Raw genomic sequence first — 25,218 nt, 5'->3', positions numbered from 1 at the left:
AATGAACGTGAAGATTTCTGAAACAGACTAGGCAGATTATAGTATATTCATTTGCAAACCAGTCTGTGCCTAAAAAGAAACGTTCCCCTAATATTGATGCTTGTCTCCAATCTCGATAGCGAACAAAGAAACACTGCTTCACCTGCGTGGTCAGAGAATATTCCTGTTGTTTTGAAGTTTTCTAGGCCTTTCTGCTGGTGACACAAGCCTTCACATGTACTTTGAAATGTGTTTTCTGACCTTGGGTAGCAGATACTAAATATAAAAGGCATGATATTTCAAATACATGTACATTAAGGAATGTTTGTCAAAGAGTCCTGAGGAAAACTAAAGCCTTTAATAAGTATTTTGATTTTGGGTCGATTTCAAGTAGAACCCTTTATATGAATTTGGTATCTTGTCTTCCCACATTCCTGCAATCATAAGTATGATTCTATTATAAAAGCAGAGAAGACTGTAATATATTACGAGCATTTCAAATATGTCTCTGGTTGTCCAAAGAACAGTAGAGATAAGTAGGGATATTGAAAGAACAATTATCCTCTGCTCCAGTTCCAACCTCAAATAAGAAATGTCAGAAAATCACTGATTGAATAGAAGTTCAATGGCATTGAACCACGGTGTAAGTAAAGCAGCTTGCCTAAATTAGAGTTACCTGGACCCCAAGCCAAATCTATTGACCACCAGTCTACTCAACCTTTCTATATACACCATTGCCTCATATTTAGGTTGGATCGGATTGTGGAGAGTTGAGAAAACTCATAGCAGGGCAATACTTGAAATTTCCTCATTCTAAAAATTACATGATATTGGCAATATAACCTAACATGTTTGATTCAAGAAAAGCCCTGAAAGGTGTGATCGACACTGATATTCCCAGACTTTTTAGAAATGGTGTTTAATTTCAATTCTATTTTACAGGTTCAGGAATATTTCTATAGTAACTGAATTGTATTTTGCTTCTTTCCATTAACTTTTATTGTATTGTAAACAGCAGCACATCAACACTGTTGACATAAAATAGCTCCTGTAGTCTACTTTTTGTAATGGACTGTGAAGGATAAGGATTTTTTTTTTCTTTTTTCAAAAGCACTAAAATGTATTACCTTACTCCAAAATAAAGCCACTGTAATATTGTAAATTGGGGGTGAGTGAATTGTTTCTTTGCTCCCCTCTTTTTCTTTTGGCAGGCTTCAGGGGATATTTAAATTTTCTAAAGACACAAATACAAAAGCTATTAACTTTCAAGTTACATGAACACGAAATACTCCTTTCATCTTCATTGGTGTTTTTGTTCTCCCCTCAGAACAAAACCCTTTAAATATGTTTTATGCTGTTTCACTGGTGGCATGCTGTGATTAGATTCTTTTTCCAACATTAATTAGACTCTCACTGCATGGGCTATGATTTGGATTTTTAAATTCAAACATACTGCCCCTTCAAAACACAAACTGTTTTCCCAGAGCAGTAACAAACAAGAATTAGACTATAATATTGACAAATTCAGCATGGGACTCTTCAGGTCTAGGGGTATAGAAACAGTATTGACGTAAATGAAGAGCCAGAGTCAACAAAAATTGCATGACATTTTAAACAATTTTTCCACAAAATAAAGGACAGTTCAGTGACAAAACACGGTTTAGAATCATCCCCAACTATTACATTTCACATTAGCAGTTATGAGCACATATTTTTCCAGTATGCTAGATAAAATATGTACTTGATCAAGTGATTTAACACAAGGTTAAATCAATTAGTAATACACCTAAGGGTATTCTGCAAGAAAAAATTAGTAGAATAAATACATTCAAAAATTCAAGGTCAAACATACCTTTTTAAAGCTTGTTCTTTTAATATTATCGTTCACACAGCATTTTCTTTGTCAAGAATCTACCTACATATGATATCTTAAGTTCACTGGCATAACTAATAGAAAATGATTCAAAGTCTGAATTATATACTTGATTCAAGTAGTCAGAATGAATCTTTATTCTAAATAGAATTGTCTTTTAATTTAACAGAAACCTGAATCTTTAATTTAAGATACATATGCAAAGTTATTGCTGATATTTTTTTAGAGGTATTTGTTGCTTGTGTTTTGTAGCAGAACCACTCAGGGAAGGCATTACTTTTTGGAATGCATCCAATCAAGGACAAAAGTATTTTTTATGGTCAAATTTCAGAAATTCTGTGAAGTATCTCCAAATAATATTTAATAGTTTTTCAATAGGCAGAAGATATACTTTGGAAATAGCAAATATAACATCAAACTGTCCCACTAAAGCAGGATGCACATTTTAAGTAATATTTTTACTTAATAATGCTCCCTTAACTCCCCTAAACAAAAGAATAATTATTTGGACTCAATGAGATACATGTGCTCTTTTACAGTAATTGTGTTTTAGGGGACTTAAGATTTTTGTTTCCCAGCTCATCGTTGCACAGACATTTCCCAGAAACTCAACAAAGACATTCATTGGACTTTCATTGAAGCCCCTGGTTTGCAGGCTGCCTGTGGAACCTGGACTTGTGCATCCCCATAGTCATGTGAGGGACTTATAAAATCTTACTGTTGACAGATATCTCCTGTAGATTCTGTTTCCCTGGAGAACCCTATTACAGGGACATTGGGGATTGTGTTGGCAACTTGAGATTTTCACCAAGGTTAAATGAAGAAGCATTTGATCATTACAGATTTTCCAATGTCTCACAGACATAAATGAAGGCTAATTTGAGCTTAGAACTTTGAGATAAGACAAAGATTCTGAAAGGGTTATTTGATCCACCTAACTGGAGGCTTAGAATTTTTGAGCTGGAATTCCCTTTTAATGTTGTTTTACCAACACCCTTTTCTCTATAGATGAGGCAAGTAAGGCCCAGGAAAGTTACCTACTATCTTCTGGGTAAAAGACTGGTTGGTATTAGGTCCCACCCCAACCCACTCCTCATACTTAGATTTCCTACACTTCTTTTAAGATATTGAAAGAGTTTGCCTTATCTAGTCTGAAGAGATCCTTTCCAGTAAAAGTTCATACTCTAGCAAAGGTTTATTGCTTCTATTCCAAAGCCTAAAATCCTCTTCTGAGGAGGGTTGTAGTTTGGGTGTGGTGAGGACTCAGTCCCAAATACATAGACTTACAAGAAGATATAATTATTCACATATTTATGTTCATTCAGTTTTTATATGAAGACATAGGTAGATTTAAAAACAATATTTCAATCTAGAGATCATCCTCAAACTTCCTAGTCTTCTCTTCAAACAATTTTAAGAGAATGTAGGAGGAGAGAGATTCCCTTATCTGCAATCTTTTTATTTTTTACTTTCAAAAACTTTAAATTTTGAGATGTTCTGAAATGCCTTTAGGAAGCGAAACATTAGAGGATTCTTAACCAAAGCCTTGCGATTCTTTATGATGCTAACCCTTCTGTTAAAACTAATGTATCTCTCATCAAAACAGAGCTCTGTAACTTAGAGATTTGTCTTGAATCTCATTTGACTTGGTAATTTTTAATTTTTTAAAAATTGTACAAATATATATGAAACTAATAAATCATCAAAATTCGAGTTATTTTCCCTTAGCTAACTAGATAATAATATAAATCATTTGCTTAAGTGTTTACAAACTCTACCTCCAATATTTCTGCTGTTTTAAGCTTTCAGGTCTTTCTTCTTCTATCTGCTAAATATCTATTGAATCTAACCTTTTATCCCCATTCCCACAGCTATAACCACTTCCAGCATATTCTCCTAAAATATTTTAACAATCTCCAAATTGGTTGCCCTTCCAGGGTCTTTCATTTTCCATGCTGTTGTCAAACCTAATAATAGAATTCTGTCAACTAAACACCATAAATGATTCTTATGACCTAAAGGATAAATTCCAAATTACTTAGCAAACAAGTCCTGTCACAATCTGGCCTCAAATTGCCCTTGTTTGCTAGTGCTATTTTCTCCCTCTTATGCAACTTCCAGTCAAAGCCAAATTGTGTAAACCTCATGCTATTTCAAGACTCTATTATATATTTGTATATGCTGTACCTTTTTTGGGAAAATCCTTCTTACATTTTCCCATATGGAGAGTTTTGTGGGGGGTTTGTTTGTTTATTTGTTTTACTGGGAGTGCCTAAAGATCCCCTCCCTTCAGTGAAGGCTTTCCTCAAACTTTCACAATATCATTTATATTACTTTAACTCCATTGCAGTATATGTTTACCTGCATATTAGTTTTTTCCCCATTAAACTGTAAGTGTTTTAAAGACAGGCACTTGTCTTATTCATCTTTATAATTTCAGGGCCTAGGATAATTTGTGGCATAGAATGAGAAGTCATTAAATATTTGTTTCATGAATAAATGAATGAATGAAAGAGGTAATGAATGGGCAAAACTGAAGGGAATAAATCAGAGAAATAAAAGAAGAGAATAAAGAAGATGCAATATAAAATAAACTGACAGTGATCCAGTAACTTGTATAGTATCCTACTGTGCTCCTCTATTATATAATATACTATATTATAATAGTAAAAAATTATAGTAAAATTATATAGTAAAAAATTATAGTAAAAACAAACAGTATATATATGAATTAGAAACAGGTTATTGTAGCTAAAATTGCATCTAACTGTTCCTAAACTAGCAAATTGACTAATTAATTTATATATATATATATATATATGTTGCATTGTAGGTACTTGGTAGGCAGATGGTTTAGAGTATGGGAGGTAGCAGATGAAGTCGAAATAGAACCTCTCAAGCAATCTGCAAAGCACATGTAACTTAGAGGCACTTTGATCTATTATTTGAATCACAAGATTCAGATCCTTCAGAAGTTCTTGGAATTGACAACTAAGAATAAAATAATGCTTCATTTACGGAATTACTGTATGGTTTAAATGAAAATATATTTGTGGGAAAAATTTTCTAATCTGAAAAGTCCTATTAAAGGGTAACTCTTCTCCTTTATTCTGAAATTTTTCTTATGCCCTTCATATTCTCAAATTACATTGGCAAAATGGGATGTTCCATCCTTCTGATGAACTGGCTTCAGATTTAACATACAAAAAAATAAAGGAGAATAACACTAGTTTGATTTAGAGAAGAAAAGATTAGTGACAGAACCAATATAAACATTTTTGATATAAAAAATGTCATTTTCCAGCTGTAAATGTGAGACTAGGATGCCACAGCTTTCTCTATGTCTATTAGGGACAAATGTGAAGAGTAGAATAATTCATTTCCTTTTAACAAGCTTGGCTAATGAATGGCTCTTTCTTTCATTGGCTGTAGAGTTGGCATAATTCAGGTTCAGGTTGACTACAATTAGTAGCACATTAGTACTACCAGGTAATTATTGGCCTGCATTCAGCTATTGGCAGATGCTTGATTAGGCAGTTAATGAATTTTTCATTAGTCATTCTGAGAAAACCTTCAGGAGAAATTTTTGAAGGTAGCAACTCTTTCATTTTCCTTTTCTCCCCACTTGCAACTCAAGGTATTTTCAAAATTAAATTAAAAACTTTTAAAAACATCATACTAGAATATCTTTCAGCCAAATATTTTGCTCTTTAAATAATTTAGAATCTTTTCTCTTTGCTATATATGTATGTCCCTCTACTGAAAGTCTCCAGTACCATGATTGAAAGAAATTTCCTTTGCATGTATTTAATTTTGTATTAAGTCTCGCAAAACACTAATCACCAACATAGGTGACATAATTTTTTAACAATAAGTAAGGGATGGAGTCAATAATTTCTAATAGACCTAACCTTTTTAAAGTACAAATTTTGTTATTCAAACACCAAAGGCTCAAATGAAATATGCGAATATCTGCTTCTATGTATTTTTAATACTCACCTATCTAACCAAAAATTCTATAAATTTTATTTTACAGTGAAATTTTAGCACAAAGTAATACATTGACAGCACCCTAGCAATTAATATAGATGCTAAAAATGGACAGGTTCATGATTACATGGGGAAATAATAAAAACTTACAATTATATCATCCAAGAATGTTGCCACAATAAAACTTATAATTATATCATCCAAGAATGTTGCAGAACATTTCATTATTGATTCTTTGAGGGAGATATAACTGCTGAATGCCAAGTGTGATTTCGATTTGTCAACATTACTTCTGCTGTAATTAAAATCCTAAAGTGATCTTTAAATAATTCTCCACTCAAATAGCATCCTGATGAGTTTCTTTATCTCGATAATTGGAATGCCAACACCTAAATAAGTGACTCACCAGCTACACTTGTCATGCCTCGATTATTCTTCCCCTTAAAAAAGCACCTCTAAAAGTATCCTGACAGCATTTATTCTTACATGGATGTATTTGTTTAAGCAAAACCTGAGAGGGACGGGGGCAAATTTATAAAATGGTATCACTTCTGTACCTTTCACTTGCTCTTTCTTTAACTCAGTGGCTTCATGCTGCCAGCTGGCTATCAGAAGATTCTTCTTGGGGTCCCACCCTGGTCTGCATTTGCAGGGCATACCTGACACTTAATAATCCTTTCTCCTTACAACCTTTCCCCATTCCCTCTGCTCAGGGTTTCGTTCTAAGCTTATAGCTTGGTAAACTAAACTATACCAACATGTAGGGTTTTGGGGGGACCTCTCTGTGAAACTCATATAAGTGAGGTTTGGAAATGAAAACACCTTATAGCAAAGGTGACATTAGGTCACTAAAGATGAATAAAAGTTAATTCCTCTCTTTTTGAGGGGAAATGTCTAATTCTTAAAAAGCAACCTGCATCTAAAATATTTTGAGGGTTTATTTAAATAATTTGTAGTTTTTGTCATATCCTTATCATCTATATCTGTGCCTTCCTTTCTTCTCTATTGTGTCTTTGTCACTTTTCTTAATTCCTTTATTCCATTTTTTTTTCTCTCATCAACCTTTTCCTCCATCCATAATTCTAGTGTTGCCTCCCTCCATATCCAATTTCTTCTCTCACCTACCTACAGTTTTTTAATCTATGGAAACTAACCAGGAATAGGAAAATTATTTATCTATGCAATTTTATATTCATTGACATTCAGATTATTTTCTAAGGTTAGTCTACTTTTGAAAGTTGTCTTCATGTTCTTCATGTTAATTTTTGTTACTGTTTAGATTTGGTCTTGTAGCAATAAATTAATCAAATACATAATATAATTGACAACTTTTAAAAAGTATTACTTCACTTTTTACAAAGATCTATACTTCTACTAAGCTTTCTTTAAGAAAACTCTAACAAATTCTACAAGATTGTAATAATCTCATCTTCACAAGCAAATCTCTATTTCAATTCAAATAAGATACGTGTATATTGACATAAAACTATCACCCATTTACTACAAATAACTATAAAGAGAAGAACAATTAGAGAAAGCATTGACAGTGCCAAAATTATTTTTATGCATGAATTATATAATTTCTGAATAAATAAATTTAATTCTAATTATCTTAAATTAAGAAATATGTTTGATGAAATAAAATAAAATAAAAATATATGTATATTTTTTCTAAATGAATATTTTATATGCACTGATAAAATAAATCATTTATGCTACAAGACCAACCTTTATGTCTATGAGAACCATCCATGTTGCTAAACTCAATGTGATTTTCATCTGCCCAGTAGAGCCTATGGTTGACGTAATCTATTGTAAGTGCCATAGGTCTAGAAATCTTGGTTTCTATGACAACACTTTGATTGGTTCCATCCATTCCAACACGGCCAATGTGAGGATACTCGCAGCAGTCAATCCAATACAAATACCTAGGAAAGAAAATCAATAGCCATTTTGTTTACAGATCTTCAGGAAACAACACATCAGACAATATCTCACTTATTTTCTCAGCTGTTCCCAAATTAGTTCTTGATTATCACTTTGAATTTTCACTTTTAGGAAGCATACTTCAATGCAACCTTTTCTTACAATTTTTTAATAAACATGTACTATGATTTGAAATATGCATATAATTTTAAACAGATTTTCTTTTACTAGTGCACAAACTCATGTATATATATGTATAGTATATATAAGCTATATCTACAAGCATTATAAAATTATGCATGCCTGAAATTGATACATGTGAACCCTGAAAAGTTATCTATATTTTTGAGCAATAAAATTACCAACATAAATACATAATTTTATTTTTGTTTCTTGCCTATCAAAACCTCAAAATAAATTATTGAGGTATACATTTTATTCATTCAATATGATAGCCTCTAGTCAATTATAACACTTAAAATATATATTTAAGCTAATTGAAATCAAATAAAATGAAATGAACTGAATTGCTCCTCAGTCTCCCTGGCCACATTTCAAGGGTTCAGTAATCATATGTGGCTAGTGGCAACCATATAGGACAACACAGATATTAAACAGAACGTTCTATTGGACAGCACAGATTTAAATTATTTTAGAGGAAGTAGGAAATTTCAGACAGTGAAAAACAAAGCAATAAAAAATATGAATATTGGTACTAACACTAATTAGGTTGAATTAAATGTAATTCTTATACCCAGTCAAGAATAACTGAAGGACAAGTGATAGGGATTACTTAAGGGTTTTTTCCCCCATTTCATTAAACCACTTGGTATTTTCTCAACCAGGATAAGTCACTTTATCTCTTTGAATGTGTTTCCTTATCAGTATAATTCAAGATATGGATTAGAAGAAATTTAATGTCCTTTCACATTCCAACTCTACAATTTAAAACTATTAACCCAATTAGTTTTCCTAGACATCATTCTTACTTTTTTTGCTAAGGATAAGTTATAAAAATTATTTTATATGGCTTAAAAATAGGTATATTTGTACAAATTTAAAATGTTCCTTTTTAAGGATTTTTTCCTCATGACATTTTAACCACCCTTTAGGAAAAAAATTAAGGGTTTGTAAAAAGCATTTATCAAATATAGGGCTCATATAAATAATCATCATAAGGGTATGCAAAAATGTAGGCAATGGTGGATTATAAAGATAATTAGAAAATTTTATGCTAGGCAAAATATCATTAATAGTCTTAATTAAGCCTGATGCTTAAAAGGAGAGACACTTCTCTTGGACTAACTAACCAAAAGGCGGAATTTTGTGAGAAAAGATATAAAGAGATTTAAAGAAATTTAAAGATTTAAAGAGAGCTCTGAAAGTCAAAACTTAAAGCAAACTTGAGTCTTTCAATGCTCCAGTCAACTTCATTTAGGGTAATATTGGATTTGCTACCCAATGTTCACATATGTTTAGTTAAATCTGAACATAGTTTGAAAATTCCAAATCATCAAGTGACAGAAAATATCAAGCCCTTCAATAGTTGACTAGATTTTCTGTTTATTTAAATCTTAATTGCATTTTTTTTCTTTTAAATAGCAAACATATGGCTGTAAAATACATCTAGAAAAATTCTTAGTAAATTTATGGAGGAGCAGCTATGTGGCTAATCTAGAGATTATCACAGGACAGATAAAAAGAATAAACAAGGTGAAAAAGAAGTACATATGACATGGTAAGTCTATCTTATTGAAATACATTTAAAAATTCCCCTTGTCTTCCTGACCTCTAAATCCTGAAAATATTATCATAGCAATTTAAAAATATTAATAAATGTGATATGATTATGCTAACTTCTCTCACATTTACTAGATAGGATAAAGTTTATTTGTGCTTATATATAACCAGGTCACATTTTTGAGAATTGTGCACAAGCAAATAAAAATTTAAAAACAATATATTTCAATAATTTCTGCAACATTAAAAAGAGCATAACCACTAGGTTTAATTAGAGATAGCTGACATATGACTATTTAGCCATTTACTCTATAAGTTCTTATATGTACTCTTAAAACATCCCTAAAAGTATAAAAGGTTTTTCTCCATTTAATCCTATCAACAAAAATATTGTAAATTATTGACTTAAAAATAATATTTTTGAAATTAAAAATTTCAAATTATGCCCATATAGTAGTAATTTTAAATTTTCATCTATGTTCTACACTTCTTCATTTGACTATTCATATCATCATTTTGAAACAAGATATCAAGGAAAGGAAGAGCATATTTTATGGAGTCCAGTCCAACATGTGATACACCATTCTTAGTAAGAGTTCCAAGTCCAAAATTCTCTGTTTGCCATAAGGCCGCCATCACTGGAATCATGTATACTTCTCCATTTACTACCCACTATGTAAATGTTTGAAATTCAACTTGAGTCAGGGTATTCCCCATTTTCACTTTTATGTTTTTATTGTACTGTTTTCTTTGTTCCTGCATCTTCAATTACATAAATCTTTTTCATTCGGCTATGATTCACATTGCCCCTCAGAACTCCATAAATTCTTTCCTGCTTAGTGTTCACATTTTTCAAAGTAGGTTACGAGATCAGTTATATCTGGGAAATGCTTTGTTAAACAAGCTAAGCATCACACTTTTGATTGCAGGACTTCTCAGAGGCTTTACATGCTAATTGACATTGTGATTCACTGACGGAACTAGAACATTCATTTTATTCATCACATAGTTTTGGGTGAAAATTTTTATTTTTCCTCAGTTTGCAGGACTACTGCACCATGGAACACACTTTGGGAAATTATACTTTTGTCCTATGGGCTACAGCATTTCTTATCTTTATCAGATATGTAATTAAATAGCACATACGAACAACACATATGAACCCACGATGCAGTAATGATGGAGGTTCTCAGGCCTGGTTATCAGAGAACCATGCTCAGTAAGTCAGTGGTGGAACATTTCTGATAACTCCCAAAGTCATTCAGAAGTTGGAAGGGAAACATTGTGAAATACTGATTCACTCAGGCCATGTTATGCACCAGATAGTGCTAAGTAGTAGAGATACAGAGGGAAGTAGATGTGGTTTTTGCCTTCAGAGGTCTATCATTAAATTCAATCATGGTGAATGTAAACAAATGAAGGAATCAGAGAATATTATTTTTAAAACTATTTTACTATGAGAGTACAAAGGAGTGAATATAAATTTTACCTAGATGGATGGAGGCATGAAAGAAATCTTGTGCTTATTAATAATTCCTTGAGCATAAATTTTACCTTCATAAATAGTTGATAAATTCCTTGAGAACAATGATTTTTTATCTCATTCAAATTTTAGGACAAAGCATGATTTAGTTGAAAATGTTAAATTTACAACAGTCTTAAAAAATCTATAAACTGAGTGCTTCATTTTACAGATAAACTGAAACTAAAAAAGGTGATGCCCTTTGTCTAAGAACATTATTGATAGTGACGCAGCTGGAAAAAGCACTCTGCTCTCTAGTTTTGTAGACTAGGTTCTGTTCTACCTAGTACTTTGTGGGGTCCTAGTAACAGATTATTTGGTTTCAAATCCCAAGTCTACCCATTACTAGCTATGTGAACCTGGGCAATTTAATCAGGATTTACTGAATTTACTCACATGTTGAAAATGGACCATAATAGATTTTCCTCATAGAGTCACTGTGAGAATTAAATGAGAGTATATACGGAGCAAATTTAAAATATTGACAAACACATAGCAAGTGTTTAGCCAATAAACATTTTTAGCATTTTTCTGAACTAGATATGGAATATGTGAATTAATGAATATTTTGGGCTAAGTAATGCCCACCTGTTACATTTTCATTAAAACTTGTTTCTGAATTTTATGTATGCTATTAAATTATTTTCCTGGATCATATTTATGGTATTACAAAGTTTTCTGAATTAAGTACTCAGCACCCAGAAGAATGTTATCAGAATTTTCTACTACATTGAAGAAAATTTATTTCAATATATAATTTGACTATACTCAGGTAAGGATAAATCTTCATAAATAAAATTTATTTTGTCTCTCTCTGTATGGGGAGGCTAATTTCTGATGGCTAATTATCATTTCCTTTTCTATACATAATCCCCATTATTATACAGCTTTTCATGTTTCTCAATAACAGACCAATAACAGACTACATATAACAACACTTTTACCTTCTGAAATGCAACCACTTAAAAATTACCTATGTACAAAATTGCTGGAAATCATTAAATTAAAAAATGAAATACTCAATGAAAATGCTAAAAGTTTTCTAAATTTCATCCAGTTATTATGCAATGTTTACATAAAACTCTCAGTGCCAAATATTACATACTCTAAGTTATAACCAAGTGTAAACACATAAAGAATATCTGCTTGTAACCATAACAACAGTTTTCTGTGAATTGAGGATGTCTTTGATAGTGGAACGTAATATACCATATTTCTTTAAAATGAATTAAAGTTTTCTCTCAGTTTTTATTGTTTTCTGAATTCAGGGATTAATCTAGAGAAATTCCTTCTGCCTCCAATTATTTCTGATTCTGAATTATAAAATTAATCCTTTATCCTCATTCCCATGAATTTTTGCCTAAATGTGGGAATCCTAATTTTGGATATTTGGATAGCCTTAAAAATTGGTAGGAAAGAAGTTTGTTTAATGTGACTGTTTAATGAAACATTTCTGTGTTTCCCTACAGAAATCATGAACTGGCTTTTCATTCCTGGTATGCCTTTCATTCCTTCACAACATTAGTTCCCTTATGACTCTTCTCTTTGAAATATGAAGGCTATTTATATAACAATGTATTGGTTTGTGCTTACGTGCTGGTACAATGTCCCTGGAGCTACGACTCATGCTCTATGTACATCCCATTTATTATTTTCCTTCAATAGTGAATTTAACTGTCTCTGTGCTAGCACAAAGAGTGATTAACCCATAGATCTTAATCTGCAGTACCTCATGTTCTAGATGGGGAAATGGACATTTACACAAGTAATAGTCATATAATGTTATGTGTTCACTTGTGGTGGCCACTGAAGCAAGTGCAATTGGGGAACGTTTCACAGAGGAAGTAATATTTTTACTGTACTTGGAAAAATAGGCAGTTCTTACAGCTGAAGAGAAGAGGAGTGGCATTCTAGGAATAAAAACTAGCATAAATCAAGATATAGAAGCATAAAAATGCATCTTTTACAAATTTATCTGCATTACCATTAGCCATACTGGCAATAATGGGTACAGATACTAAGTATATAAATTGTTCTTCACATATTTTCATTAGCATATGTTATGGATGGATCCATGCTCCCTACAAAGACATGTTTGAACCTAAGGTCAGGTCCTGGGAATATGAATTCATTTGTAAATAGGATCTTCCTGGATCCTTATAAGCAGAGGAAACTTGAACGTAGTGGGAGGCCATGTGACGGAGGCAGAGATTGAATTACAGATTGACGGCAAGCCATCACCAGAAGGCTACAGATCTCAGAGAAAGCATGATCCTGCCAACACCTTAATTTTAGACTTCCAGTCTCCAAAACAGTGAAACAATAAATTTAAACCAACTAATCTGTGTTATATATTATAGCAGAATTGGCAAACAAAGACAGCATACACTTCAAATTCAAAATAGCATCTAAGGAGAAGATGTGGCTCAACCAGTTTAGTGCCTGCTTCCCACATGGGAGGTCTCAGGTTTGGTCCCCAGTGACTGCAAAAAACAAAAAAACAGACAACAAACAAACAAACAAAAAAACCAACTCAGGGGAAGTGATGTGGCTTAGTGGTTGATTGCCAGCTTCCCACATAAGAGGTCCAGGATTCTATCCCCAGCTCCAGAACCTCAAAAAAAAAAAGAAAGAAAAAAAAGGAAAAAAAGGAAAATTGCATCCAATAATGTTATTTTCCTATGATTCCATGATTTCCTAATAGACTATTACAAAGAGAAATTTATTAAAATTGTGGATTTAAAAACAAGATATTCTTGCAATAATTTAGACAACTTGGTTTATTTCCTAAAATTCATTTTCACTATTTTAAATTTTTAAAAACTTAATTACTAAAATGGGAAAATATATGCTTTTTTCCTTATCTTTTGTTTGGATGGTTCTTGTAAAACGTGCATATGGACTAATGCTATTTTGTTCTTGGAAATGTTAAATGTGGTATAATAGGAAAATTACCATATGTGACCAAAGTCTGAAAAATGGTTTCTATTTCAAGTTTAATTACTTGCTATGTAAATGATCCTAAGAAAGGCATCTAGTTATTCTGAGGCTCTACCTGAGGAGATATTTCACTGTATTCTAATTATTTACTTACTTGTATACCCATAAGACTGTAGAATGGTTGGGAAACTGGGACTGTGCTTTTAGTTTTTATGTTCCAACCTAGAATACAAATTTGATAAATCCTGAAGCAATATGTGCTGAATAAATGAATGAATAGTTGACTTATTTTCCATTAACTGCTCATATCACTCCTTCACTTTAATATCTATGGTGATGACCTTTTGCTATCATGATGAAGTCAAGTGACATGCTAATTCTACTAAAAAGATAAAATCATGCTCAGCACAGTTTAACATTACTTATATTTGCTATTTTCAAATATATATATACACATCGTGCATACCTGATAAATGTTTTCAATATTGTATATAAATTATGAATTAAATTATCCAGAATTTATGATAAATTAGAACACGCATTCTCAAACTAGACCAGATAAGAAGATGATTAAGAAAAAATTGTAAGAAAAATTATGATTTCAGGTGAATTTAAATATGATAATAGAAAATTATCTGACTACTTGCATCTTCTTTACCACTCTTATTAGGTACCATATCCAAACTGATCGTGTTGCAGTTGGCATGCTATTACTAAAATATAGAAATGACCCCAAAACTACCTCTCTAAGGTTTGGTTTCTTCATTACATTAGCTACTACAAACTTCATTATCCTCCCAATAAGAAATCCCTTCCCCACCTTCCACTAAATCTCAGGAGAGAGATCATGCTTCTGAAGGAAACAGCGGTCAATAATATTGGCATAGTCAAAGCACAGGCAAACTCACAGAGGTCATCTGATGTAGGAAGACAATTGAATTGTTATTAGATAATCTTACAATTTAAGCTGCCAATTTTAAAGCAGTATAGTTTAATATTTTATAGTTATGATATTTCAGCTTGAAGCTTATCTCACAAAAGTTAAAATCAGATTGTCCTATTGTCTCACTCTGGGAAACTAGGAAAGCAGAATGAAAACGAAGATGCCATTACATTATATCTATTAGGATAAGTGGCTTTAATTGTTTCATTAAAAAGATCCAATTTATCCATCTCTTTGTAATATGGTATACTCATATTACAATCCAAATATTATCCAAAAATGAAATCAAGAATCTTTCATAGCATCTAACAATAATTTAATACTTTCTTTTTTAATCGGTACTTTTAATAGATGGATTCCTATTGATGATAACTTAAGTCTGCTTTCAGTTTATGGGGTAATTAACTGTAAACTTGGAGAAATAAAACCTAAACATAGATTCAGCTGTGTTCACTAGACTAGGACCCACTTTTTGCTTCATGAATAGGAAATTCCACAAGTCCTTTATAATCAATGGAAAATGTTTCTTTCATTTATGAAGTGATGCATCTTAAATAGCATAAAATGAGAAGTTAAGCCAACCATAATGATTTTGCAAAAAAGGATAATGGCCTGGACTAAACCAAGAGATTTCTATAATATAAATCCCTTCTGATAAAATATATTAAAGGAATTAAAATATTCACTTATGAATGAACCTAGTTTATAGTCAAATTTAGTACACCTGTCCACTATTTCTTGAAACATTGATTAAAAAACAAACCCTCTTGTGATTCTATTTCATTTAAAATACAAATGACACTCTTTTGAAACTTCTGTTGCTATGGTAAAGAAAATACTCAAAGAGGTAACAAAATGATTATGTAATTATATAGTGAAAAGTTAAAATGTGCATAATTACCTTGGAAACAGAATTGTATTTACAACACAAATTCTCTCCTAATTGGTACTGCTCTTACCCAAATTAATGTTTAAAATTAAAATTAAACTATAAAATATATTATGACATGAAAACTTTACCAATTATACACATGAAGGACTGAAAAATGAAGATATAGTATATTGCCAAGAAGCAATATCTAGTTGTGTTTAGTATGATAAAACCAGGGATTTGGTGAACATATGTGACATTAATTTAGACAGAGAAAATTCAGAGCACTTCAGTTATTATAATACTTGCTACTGTGAATGTGTCTGTGGCTGTTTTACATTATTTATGAATTCCAAAAAAATAGAAATAGATTATGTTTGTAAACTGGTCTGTTCCTCTGGACGAGATACCCTTTGGTTGTATTAAGTTCAAAGGGTTTACGTTTAGTTGATTATGCTAAGATTAGGTCTTTGATTCGATTGAGTCATTAGGGATTGTTCTCAAGGAGAATATAGAAGCAGATACACAAGAAAAAAGGAAGGGAGCTCCATAGACACGGAAGAGGATCCTGTGGCCCTGGCAAGAGAGGTAAGCCATTCCCCTGACAGTTTGCAGCAGATAACAGAGCAGCTGAGTCGTGTGCCAGCCTACAAGTGAGATCAGAAGAAGCTGGGACCACGGAGCCTTAAGAAAGAGAAAGGCTGGACCTCGCAGATATTGCTGGCCATCTTGCATCAATAGGTGGCAATAGATTTAGGGTCAGAAAATACCTCTTACGGAACCTTGATTGGACTCTTTAGGGCCTTGTAACTGAAAACTTGTACCCCAAATAAATATCCTTTATGAAAACAACAGATGTATGGTACTTTGCATCAGTACCCCTTTGGCTGACTAATACAGAGTTCTGTTTTATAAAGGCAAACTTTGTTATTGTAACAACTTATTGGGAAGGTGGGACTTCCATAGGGATCATTTTGCAGTATGTAATCATTCTGATTTATAGTACAAAAAAAGGAAAGACATGTCTTTTCTACCAAAACAGCATAATTGAAAATGAATGAGAATTATTATAATCTATGGAACTTTATCATACATAGGTCAGACAACTTTGACACCTTAATATGTGTCCATATTAAGTATCTGAAATACCCAAGCTGTGCTCCTCTATCACTATGATAACATATTCCCTATTTTCACTGTGAAATTTAAATGAAATACAGCTCCAACAGGACACTTCCTTGGTATTCCCACTTTGCTGCTTCTCTTGATTCATTTGATAGTGCACCTTGTTATTTATTATCTATGGACACAGCTTATGTCCCCTGTTATAAAGTGGTGCAGAGCTTAAATCATCCATAGTTGACTACAACAAATACCACAACACATGACCTTAGAGTTTGTTCTTAGTCTGCCTCTCCTCCAATATATAAAGGCATTGAAATTGGTGAAATGTTTTATTCTCTTCCATAGTACATTTCTCAATTAGTTAGGAAAAGTGTTGTGTTCAAAACTTTAAAAATAATTATCAAAGTAAACTCTAACCATTCTGATTTATTTATTTTTCACTGTGATAATTACAATTTTTGATTTCTCAATAAGAATTCCTACACATTTACACTCAACATTAGATTTCCATGTTATTCACCAGTAGAACTGGATTCACCACACCAAATGTAATCCACGAAACTAATCTTTAATTTAAGATTTTTAAAGTTTGTTACAAACCCAGCTTGAGGATCTAAAGACAGGTCCCTGGGAAACTTCAGTCGTTTGCTGACGAGTATAGTAGGGTACAAGCCACTGAGTTTGGACACTTCAATGATCCTTTTTTCTGTGTCAGACCAATAGAGGTTTTTTCCAATCCAATCAACAGCAAGTGCATTAGGGACAGCTGTGCTATGCACTACCTAATAAAATAAGAATTAAACAAGTCAACAGGGTAGATGCCTAAGATAAGAACTGAGCAATTGCTTCTTGAAATTTACAGGGATATAGGATTGTATTTAAACATTTGAAATGGGGTTTAAATAAGAACAGAACAATTTATCCCAACACAATTACTTGTTTGTGAGAAATTACCTAATATGTAATCCGGACCTTAGAAATGACATAATAACTAAAAAAAATAGACAACCAAAATAAAAATATTGGGGCAGGTGCTTATTTGTTGATCACATTTTCATTACAGTTTACTTATTTGGCCTTTATAAATTAGGACAAAAAAATCTGACACACATAAACACATGCAAAATTATTGATATTATTTATCTGTGACAGGTTCTGGTGGAGATATGAATAACATTTACTCCCAATTGCTCTTCCAGATTTTATTAGTATTTTTAAAATTGATTGTTCCCACCAAAAATTGCAGTGTGATGATATTTTAGATATCTTCAAAAGAAGTACAAAGTAAACCTATGGATTCTATAAACTGGCATTTAACACTTCTTTAAAATACATTTTACTGCACATATTCAATGTAAGTAATTTGATTTTAAAACTCTGAATAACATAGAAATGATGCCAAGTAACTCATATCTAGAACAGTAAAGTGCATTTAATTGTAATGCTGTCTAATCAGAACATTCATGATTTTCCACAACTGCATTCAAGTTTTTCCATCTGTAGTGGGTTAATTTTAATATTGTTAAAATTGCAGTCTACAGTCTAAAATTTAATGTTTCCAGTTACAAATTCTGAGTCACCTTTTCCATTTATTTAAAGCAACATAATTGATTTTTAGGCTCTAATTCAAAACCAAAAAACTCCTCATATTTTCTAGGGTTATTATTAAGATTCCAAATATTATTTACACAATTTGATTTTCGCTTATTGCTAGGAATAGCGTCATATTAAAATATAAGGCTAAAAATTCTCATATTTTATTTTTAAGGTATTTATTAACTTATATTGAACAAATGTGAAATTCAAACCATACGTTCTTCAAGTTGTATCACTAATACCAAATAACACTTTCTATTCAATGCAACTATACCAATAAAATTTTCAATAATCCCACCATTATAATATCTGGGTACCTTAATATCACTTCCATTTAAACACATTCTATTAATGCGGCTGCCATTGGGCCGGCTGGAATCAATCCAGTAGATGAATTCTTCTCTATAATCGAAGTCTATAGCAATAACATTGTTTAATCCCTAAAAAAAATAAAATAAAAAGAATACATTTTGAAAGATAATAGAAATTATGTTTAAATGTTTAAGCAGTTCATATGAATCAACTTTATCTTCTTTTGATCTTAGATAGTAATGAACACCATAATAAATAAGAGCTTTTAAATACATATACGTTTATGTTTTTGCCATACCATACATATGTTGCATTACTTATTTGAAAATATTTTCCAAGTAGACCATAGAAATATTGTAATGTTTATAGATAGTAATTTAAATAAATAGCCAGCAATGTGATGGGGAAAAAATGAACTGCCTTTAAGGAGACGAAGTGAAAAGCTCCTACTTTAGGTTAATTTAAAATATAAATTTGATGCCATTAAAATATGTTCTGTGAAGAAACAAGGGGGAAAAAAACACAAAAAACAAAAGCATACACTAATTTGGAAAGGTAGAAGATCCCTGACAATTTAAAATGGATATCCATTTGATGACAGAAGAGAAGGCTTAGCAGTTTGACTTTCCTCCAAAACTCCTTTTTTTATTTTTCTTCATCTATTTTTTTAATGCTTCAAATTGTCCCTCAGACAACACAGTGTCATATTAGAATTAAAAAATTATGACCATAATTTTTGGCCAAGGAGGAACTGGGTAATCAACATCTTTTTAAACTTCATGGTGGAAATGTGAGGCAATATCTCCCTTTGGAGAGGAGATATTTACCTGCTAAAGGGTTATACATGTTTTAGCAGGTATCAAAACAGCACACACATTCAGCTGATAAATATCTGGATGCTACAAATCTTTGGTTTGGTAGTTTCTCCATTTGATTGATTTGATTTAAAAATTATTTGTTCATCCATTAGCTGCCAAATATTGCTTAGGGGCTAGTTTAATTCTTACTTAATGTTAAACTAACAAAAGTTGGGTCACAATTTCAATTACGTTAATTCATCTTTAAGGTTTGAATGGTTTATTAAGATAAAAGTACTTATGGATTTAAAGAATTTGATGCTATAGACATTTGCAAGCCTCGAAAGATCTCTGTCATGTCTTTATATCTTTGTAAAATGTGATTTCTTCAATATTAATCCTAAAATTATTAAGTTATAGCTTTTAAAGCGTCAGTTATAACATCAGTCCTATTGGTAAGGGTCTTCAGAGACAAAGGTTTTTGTGTTTTGTTATGTTTGGTTGTGGAAAGGAAAAAGATGGTAACTCCTGGGTCTAAATTTCCCAGTTACCAGAATTTCTCAAAATTTAGAATTTGATAATACTAACAATATTGACTTAGATTTATGTGATTTACTTCTCAGATATTGTTTCTCCAATATTAAGAATATCCAAAAAACTCCAAGATTTGAAATGTTCTATGGATTGAAGTAACCCAGAGAAGATTCTGGCAAATACTGAATTTTTTCCTTTCTAAGCAGCGCTAAATTCTCGTGATTATGGTGTTGAAATCATCGGTTCAATACCTATGCTTTCATTTGTCTTAACATCTTTTTCTACAGATTGAAATGATAAAATTAACCTAAAATAGTCAAACTCCACAGAATTGTATGTCATTACATAAATAAGAGACACAAGGCAACAAACGTGACTTGGTGCAAATCCTTCACTATACACAGATGAATAAATTCAAGTATATTTCCTAGTGATAACATTACCAAATTAGAATAATGACTTTAAATGCTAAAAAAATTATTTTGGGCTCAGATTCAAAAGATTCATTAAACATACTTTTATATGCTGAAAACCAGAGAAATCCTAATCTAAATCCATTTAAACATGTATATCAGAGAAGTCTTCTACATAAAATCAATCAAAGTTTTAAATAAAAGCTGAATATATTCCAGACAAGTTCGGTAGAGGGTATGAAGCTTTCATTTCAATATCAATCTACAATAGCCCTTCTTTTCAAATTCTTTTCTCTCCAGAGAAATAACATAACTGGGTTAGGATTCTGTTATGGTTTGACAATTCTGATGGCTACATTAGAGCTTTACAAGGAAAAGGTAGAGAGAACTGTGTCTCTAACTTTAGCAAAGACCCACAATCCCCAGTCATGGCAGAATTACACTATTCTTTTCTTTACATAATCAATTTAGATAATGAAAATCTCATTCCAAATTTAGCAAGCCAACTATGATAAATTAAAGCTGTAGATGCAGAGAAAATGAAGCTCTGAATTCTGACATATCTATCTAGCCAAGTTTGTCATATTTCTATAGGGGATTTTCTGTGGGGATTTTACCCTAATCCCCACAGAAAACAAGGCAATACTCTCTTTGCAGAATCATATGCAAGGAACATTAAAAGAGCCAGGGGCATGGTCAAAATAATGCCTGAAAACTAGAGTCATCCCAGTGGTTTCAAAGCTGAAAATTGGTTTCATCAAAATCCTATTTGCTTCTTTCATTTCTGCAGCTGAAGATTTGCACCCTTTTGTTCAAGATGATTAATTTAGGAAATTGTGTTTTGTTTCTCTGTACAATTTTACTAGAATAAAAAGGCACTGTTAGAATTGAATTGGATAACATATTGGAAAGCTACTTGATTAATTCCCATTCCTAAAACCCAGTTATTAAAATACTGTTTCTAAATGGGGTATATGAATTTAAGTATTAGCAGTCCTAGCTACAACTATATTTTAGAATAACACTGGATAAGAAAAAATTCTACCAATTGTAATTTTATGTAATAAAACTTCATGAGATTTTTACTGACTGCAACAACAAAGAGGGTAAAATTCAGGCCATTATGGCAAATAATTCTTCCTAACCAGCTACACATGAAGTTTACAAATAATTAAGGCAGGGGTGTTGTCTTTGCATTTATTTTGTCTAAGAAAAAAATAGAAATAATTACTTCTCTTTTTTAGTTCATTGTGTATGTGTACATAGAAATGCTGAGGAAAATGCATAAGTTTCCATTGCCTAGAACACTTTGAAAATTTCTATAAACATGTGAATGAAGTTGTGGCTTGAAATATGTTCCCTGTCAGAAATGATATATTCCAAGGAAACCACTGGTAAAACTGAATGTGAAGCTTGTGATCAGTGCTTTGGGTCTCCATTTCTTTACTCAGGATTACCATTATCACACACTATCCAAATACACCGGTGCTCAGTGTCCTCAAAAGCTTCCAATGCTCATCTTTCTTGCTCACTATTCATTTCTATAAACACAGCACTAAGAAAAATATCTAAAACTTATCCTCACTTAAGTATCAAAGACTGACAATAATTTGAAATGATACCAATGGCAGGAAAGAGCTATGTTAAAGTGTACATTAAAATGTTGAGTTATATAAACCATACTGTCAAGATTCATAGAAGAAAAATCAGTTTTTCCTCCATTAAGAATAATGACAACATAGTAGCCATGAGAGACAATGAAAGGATTGCTAGTAGAAATTTCCTGCTTTAGGAAATTGAGGAAGGAGCTGTCACTCAAACTTTGTTCTTTCATGACTATATATTTTGTTGCTATATTAGTTAAATGTCAGTTAAACTCATAAACAGAGTATTCTAAAGACAGGACTTTCTCTCTCAAAAGGGAGAAGTGTAAAATGTAGGAATATTAAAAGAACTAGTAAAGAAAAAAATAAACATGTCTCTTTCAGAGACCATATGAGCTAATTGATCGCTGGCACATATATCTTTGAAAGGATAAATAGGCTTAGAGGGGCATGGAAACATGTTCTGAGAGAAAGAGGCAAATTTCAATACTTAGTAACTTTGATATTAGCTTAAAATGAAACTGGACAGGCAAAATAATTAAAATTAATATATGACGAAAACCATCTGGGCTGCAAAATCTTTTTCATTTTAGTGCAGTTATGTACACTTAACTTTTTTCCAGAGGGTATTTTTTTTTGTATATTTTTCATTTCTTTAAGAGGTAACTGTCTCTTACAAGCACTTTAAATAAATTTCTGTTTAGCTTTAATAAACAACATGAAAACATTTTATATTTTTACCCTACCTCCTAAGGATCCATAATTCAAGAGGCAGTATGATTGATTGAGTGTTGGTGGCACACTTCAAATTCAAAAGCAAGAGTTGAAACCTTGGACCTTCCTGAAATTGGCAAGTGTACATGTGGTAAGCGAATGGAAAGGGTGAGGACTCTGGTGAAATGGAGAGCACGGGCCACGTATCTAAGGGGCAGCTGCTACTCAGGTTTGTATTTTGGCCATTCAGGAATGTGGGTCCAGCTTGCCATACCTTTCTATTTTTCAAGAGTATCTAAAAATAGGGATTTTTAATGTGAAATTTCCATTTTCAACATGTGACTTTAGGAAAGGCTGAAAAAGTCAACTCTATCCAGAAGAATAAATATCATAGTTACTAATAATGGGCATTTACCTTAAACTAAGACTAAATTCTTAAACAAAATATGTGAAACTTGACAATAGCAGTGGAGTTATCCATCAGTGGTTAGGAAAAAAAAACATTTAGGTTAAATAACTCTTCTTTATGCTGTTGAAAATACACCATATTAAGGTCCTCCTCCTTTATCCACATACATGCCAGCAAAACAAGAAATATCCTTTATTTTTAGAACCTTTATTTTAGACAGTGTTTTCAGTTATTCATGTCACCTATTATTCAGTTTGTGATGAAGGGAAATTTGGGGCAGAATAGATAAAAACTAAATCTTTCCAGGAAAATATTTCTCCAGCAAGCTGAAAAATATGGTATATATAATGAGCATAGTCCTAATTATAGGCTCAAATAAATGAGAGAGTAGAACTGCATGTAGGAAAATTATAAATGAGTCTAACTCTGATAGGGGAGATGGGTTATCATATATTCCAATGTAGGGCCCACTGATGGGGGCCAATTTCCTGGGGCTCTCTATGTTACCTAGTTTGTCTAGATGTCTCTATTTGAGGCACTGTTTACTGTGGCAGACAGTGAAATCCTCCTGAGATGTGCATAAGCATAAGCTCTGGAATGACCTCCTGACTCACTTTGAAATCTCTTAGCTATAAAATCTCATTTGCATTCAATAATCACCCCTTTTAATCTAGTCTTTCTCCAAATACATTGTTAGCTTGTGCTTGCTATTAATCCCTCAGTGCCAGGGAGGATCATCCCAGGCAGTCATTCCCTACATCTTAAATCTTCCTGCTGTTCATATACCGATTAAGCCCTGAGTCTCAACAGAGTTGCAGCCAACACCTACTCTCCAGTTCATCAAACTCACTCACAAAAGGATGATGATGCCCAATGCCCAACCCAAGAAGCAGAGAGTATCTTCAACTACATGCAAGACAGTTCCAGCCATCTGCTGCAAGGGATCTAAGAACCCCCTCAATTGGAAGTAGTATGGGCATCACCAACCTCAAATCCTCAAGACAGAGGAACAAACAAATGTAACAGGGGATTGCAAATATGTACTAAAGTAGATTTATTCTTATTCCAGTAATGGGCAAACTTGTAACATTGATATAAAGATAGTGATTACCAGAGGCTGTGAGTGGAGGGAAAGGGAATGATAAGTGTAACATGGGGCATTTTTGAGATATTGGAATTGTTTTGCGAGATATTACAATGATAGATACTATTTTGTCAAAACTATAAAATTGTGTGGTGCAATGTGTAAACCATAAAGTAAACCATAGATCATGGTTAGGAGCAATGTTTCAATATGTGTTCATCAGTTTTAACAAATGTATGACACTAATAAAAGATGTTGTTAATGGGGAAAAGTCTGGGAGGGGGAGGGATGGGTTACATGGGAATCTCCTATATTTTTGATGTAACATGTATATAATCTAAAGCTACTTTAAAAATAAAGAAACAAAATTACCTTTTAAAATATGGTATAAATAACTGTATGTGATTTCTCTAGCCCTAGTGATTTCTCTAGTTTCATGATTTTATTATATGTTTTTTCCACTTAAAAATGGGAGGGATAGTAAAAAAGTTGAGGTGAGGAATTCATAGTTTTCTATTTTATTATAAAATGGGAGCTATACCTTTTTAATTCAAATAGTACAAATAAACTTTGAGACCAGAACTCTAACACAAAAACAAATCTGTCTAGATTCCTTGAAGTAGGTGGGTTTGAAAGATGAAGAGAGTAGCAGTAAAACATGCACTTTATACTCTTTTAACCATGACTGGGCAATAATCACACTTTTGCTCCCATGACAATTCCAAATTTTAAAAGCTAAATTTTATTTCCTGGCTCTATGAACGGGAATTTAAATTTGTGGACATTTTTTTTCTCTCGGATACTGTACATGGGAATTTTATGTTTTCTCTAATCTAGCTTTTCTTT

The 25,218-nt window shown here is 32.2% G+C and overlaps 1 protein-coding gene across 1 annotated transcript in view; it reads right to left on the bottom strand.

The window, feature by feature from the left end:
* LRP1B (LDL receptor related protein 1B) overlaps positions 1-25,218 on the bottom strand; it is a 2,023,931-nt gene that overhangs the window by 240,984 nt on the left and 1,757,729 nt on the right. The window contains exons 58-60 of the mRNA XM_058301027.2: positions 18,823-18,945; positions 17,510-17,691; positions 7,571-7,770 (exon numbers count right to left, since the gene is read on the bottom strand). Coding sequence (XP_058157010.1) covers positions 7,571-7,770; positions 17,510-17,691; positions 18,823-18,945 — 505 coding nt within the window. The remainder of the gene's footprint in view (positions 1-7,570; positions 7,771-17,509; positions 17,692-18,822; positions 18,946-25,218) is intronic.

Source organism: Dasypus novemcinctus, chromosome 7 (assembly GCF_030445035.2).
Source record: "Dasypus novemcinctus isolate mDasNov1 chromosome 7, mDasNov1.1.hap2, whole genome shotgun sequence".
Taxonomy (NCBI): domain Eukaryota; kingdom Metazoa; phylum Chordata; class Mammalia; order Cingulata; family Dasypodidae; genus Dasypus; species Dasypus novemcinctus.
The sequence above is the reverse complement of the archived record's forward strand: the minus strand, read 5'-3'. Positions and strand labels throughout refer to the sequence as shown.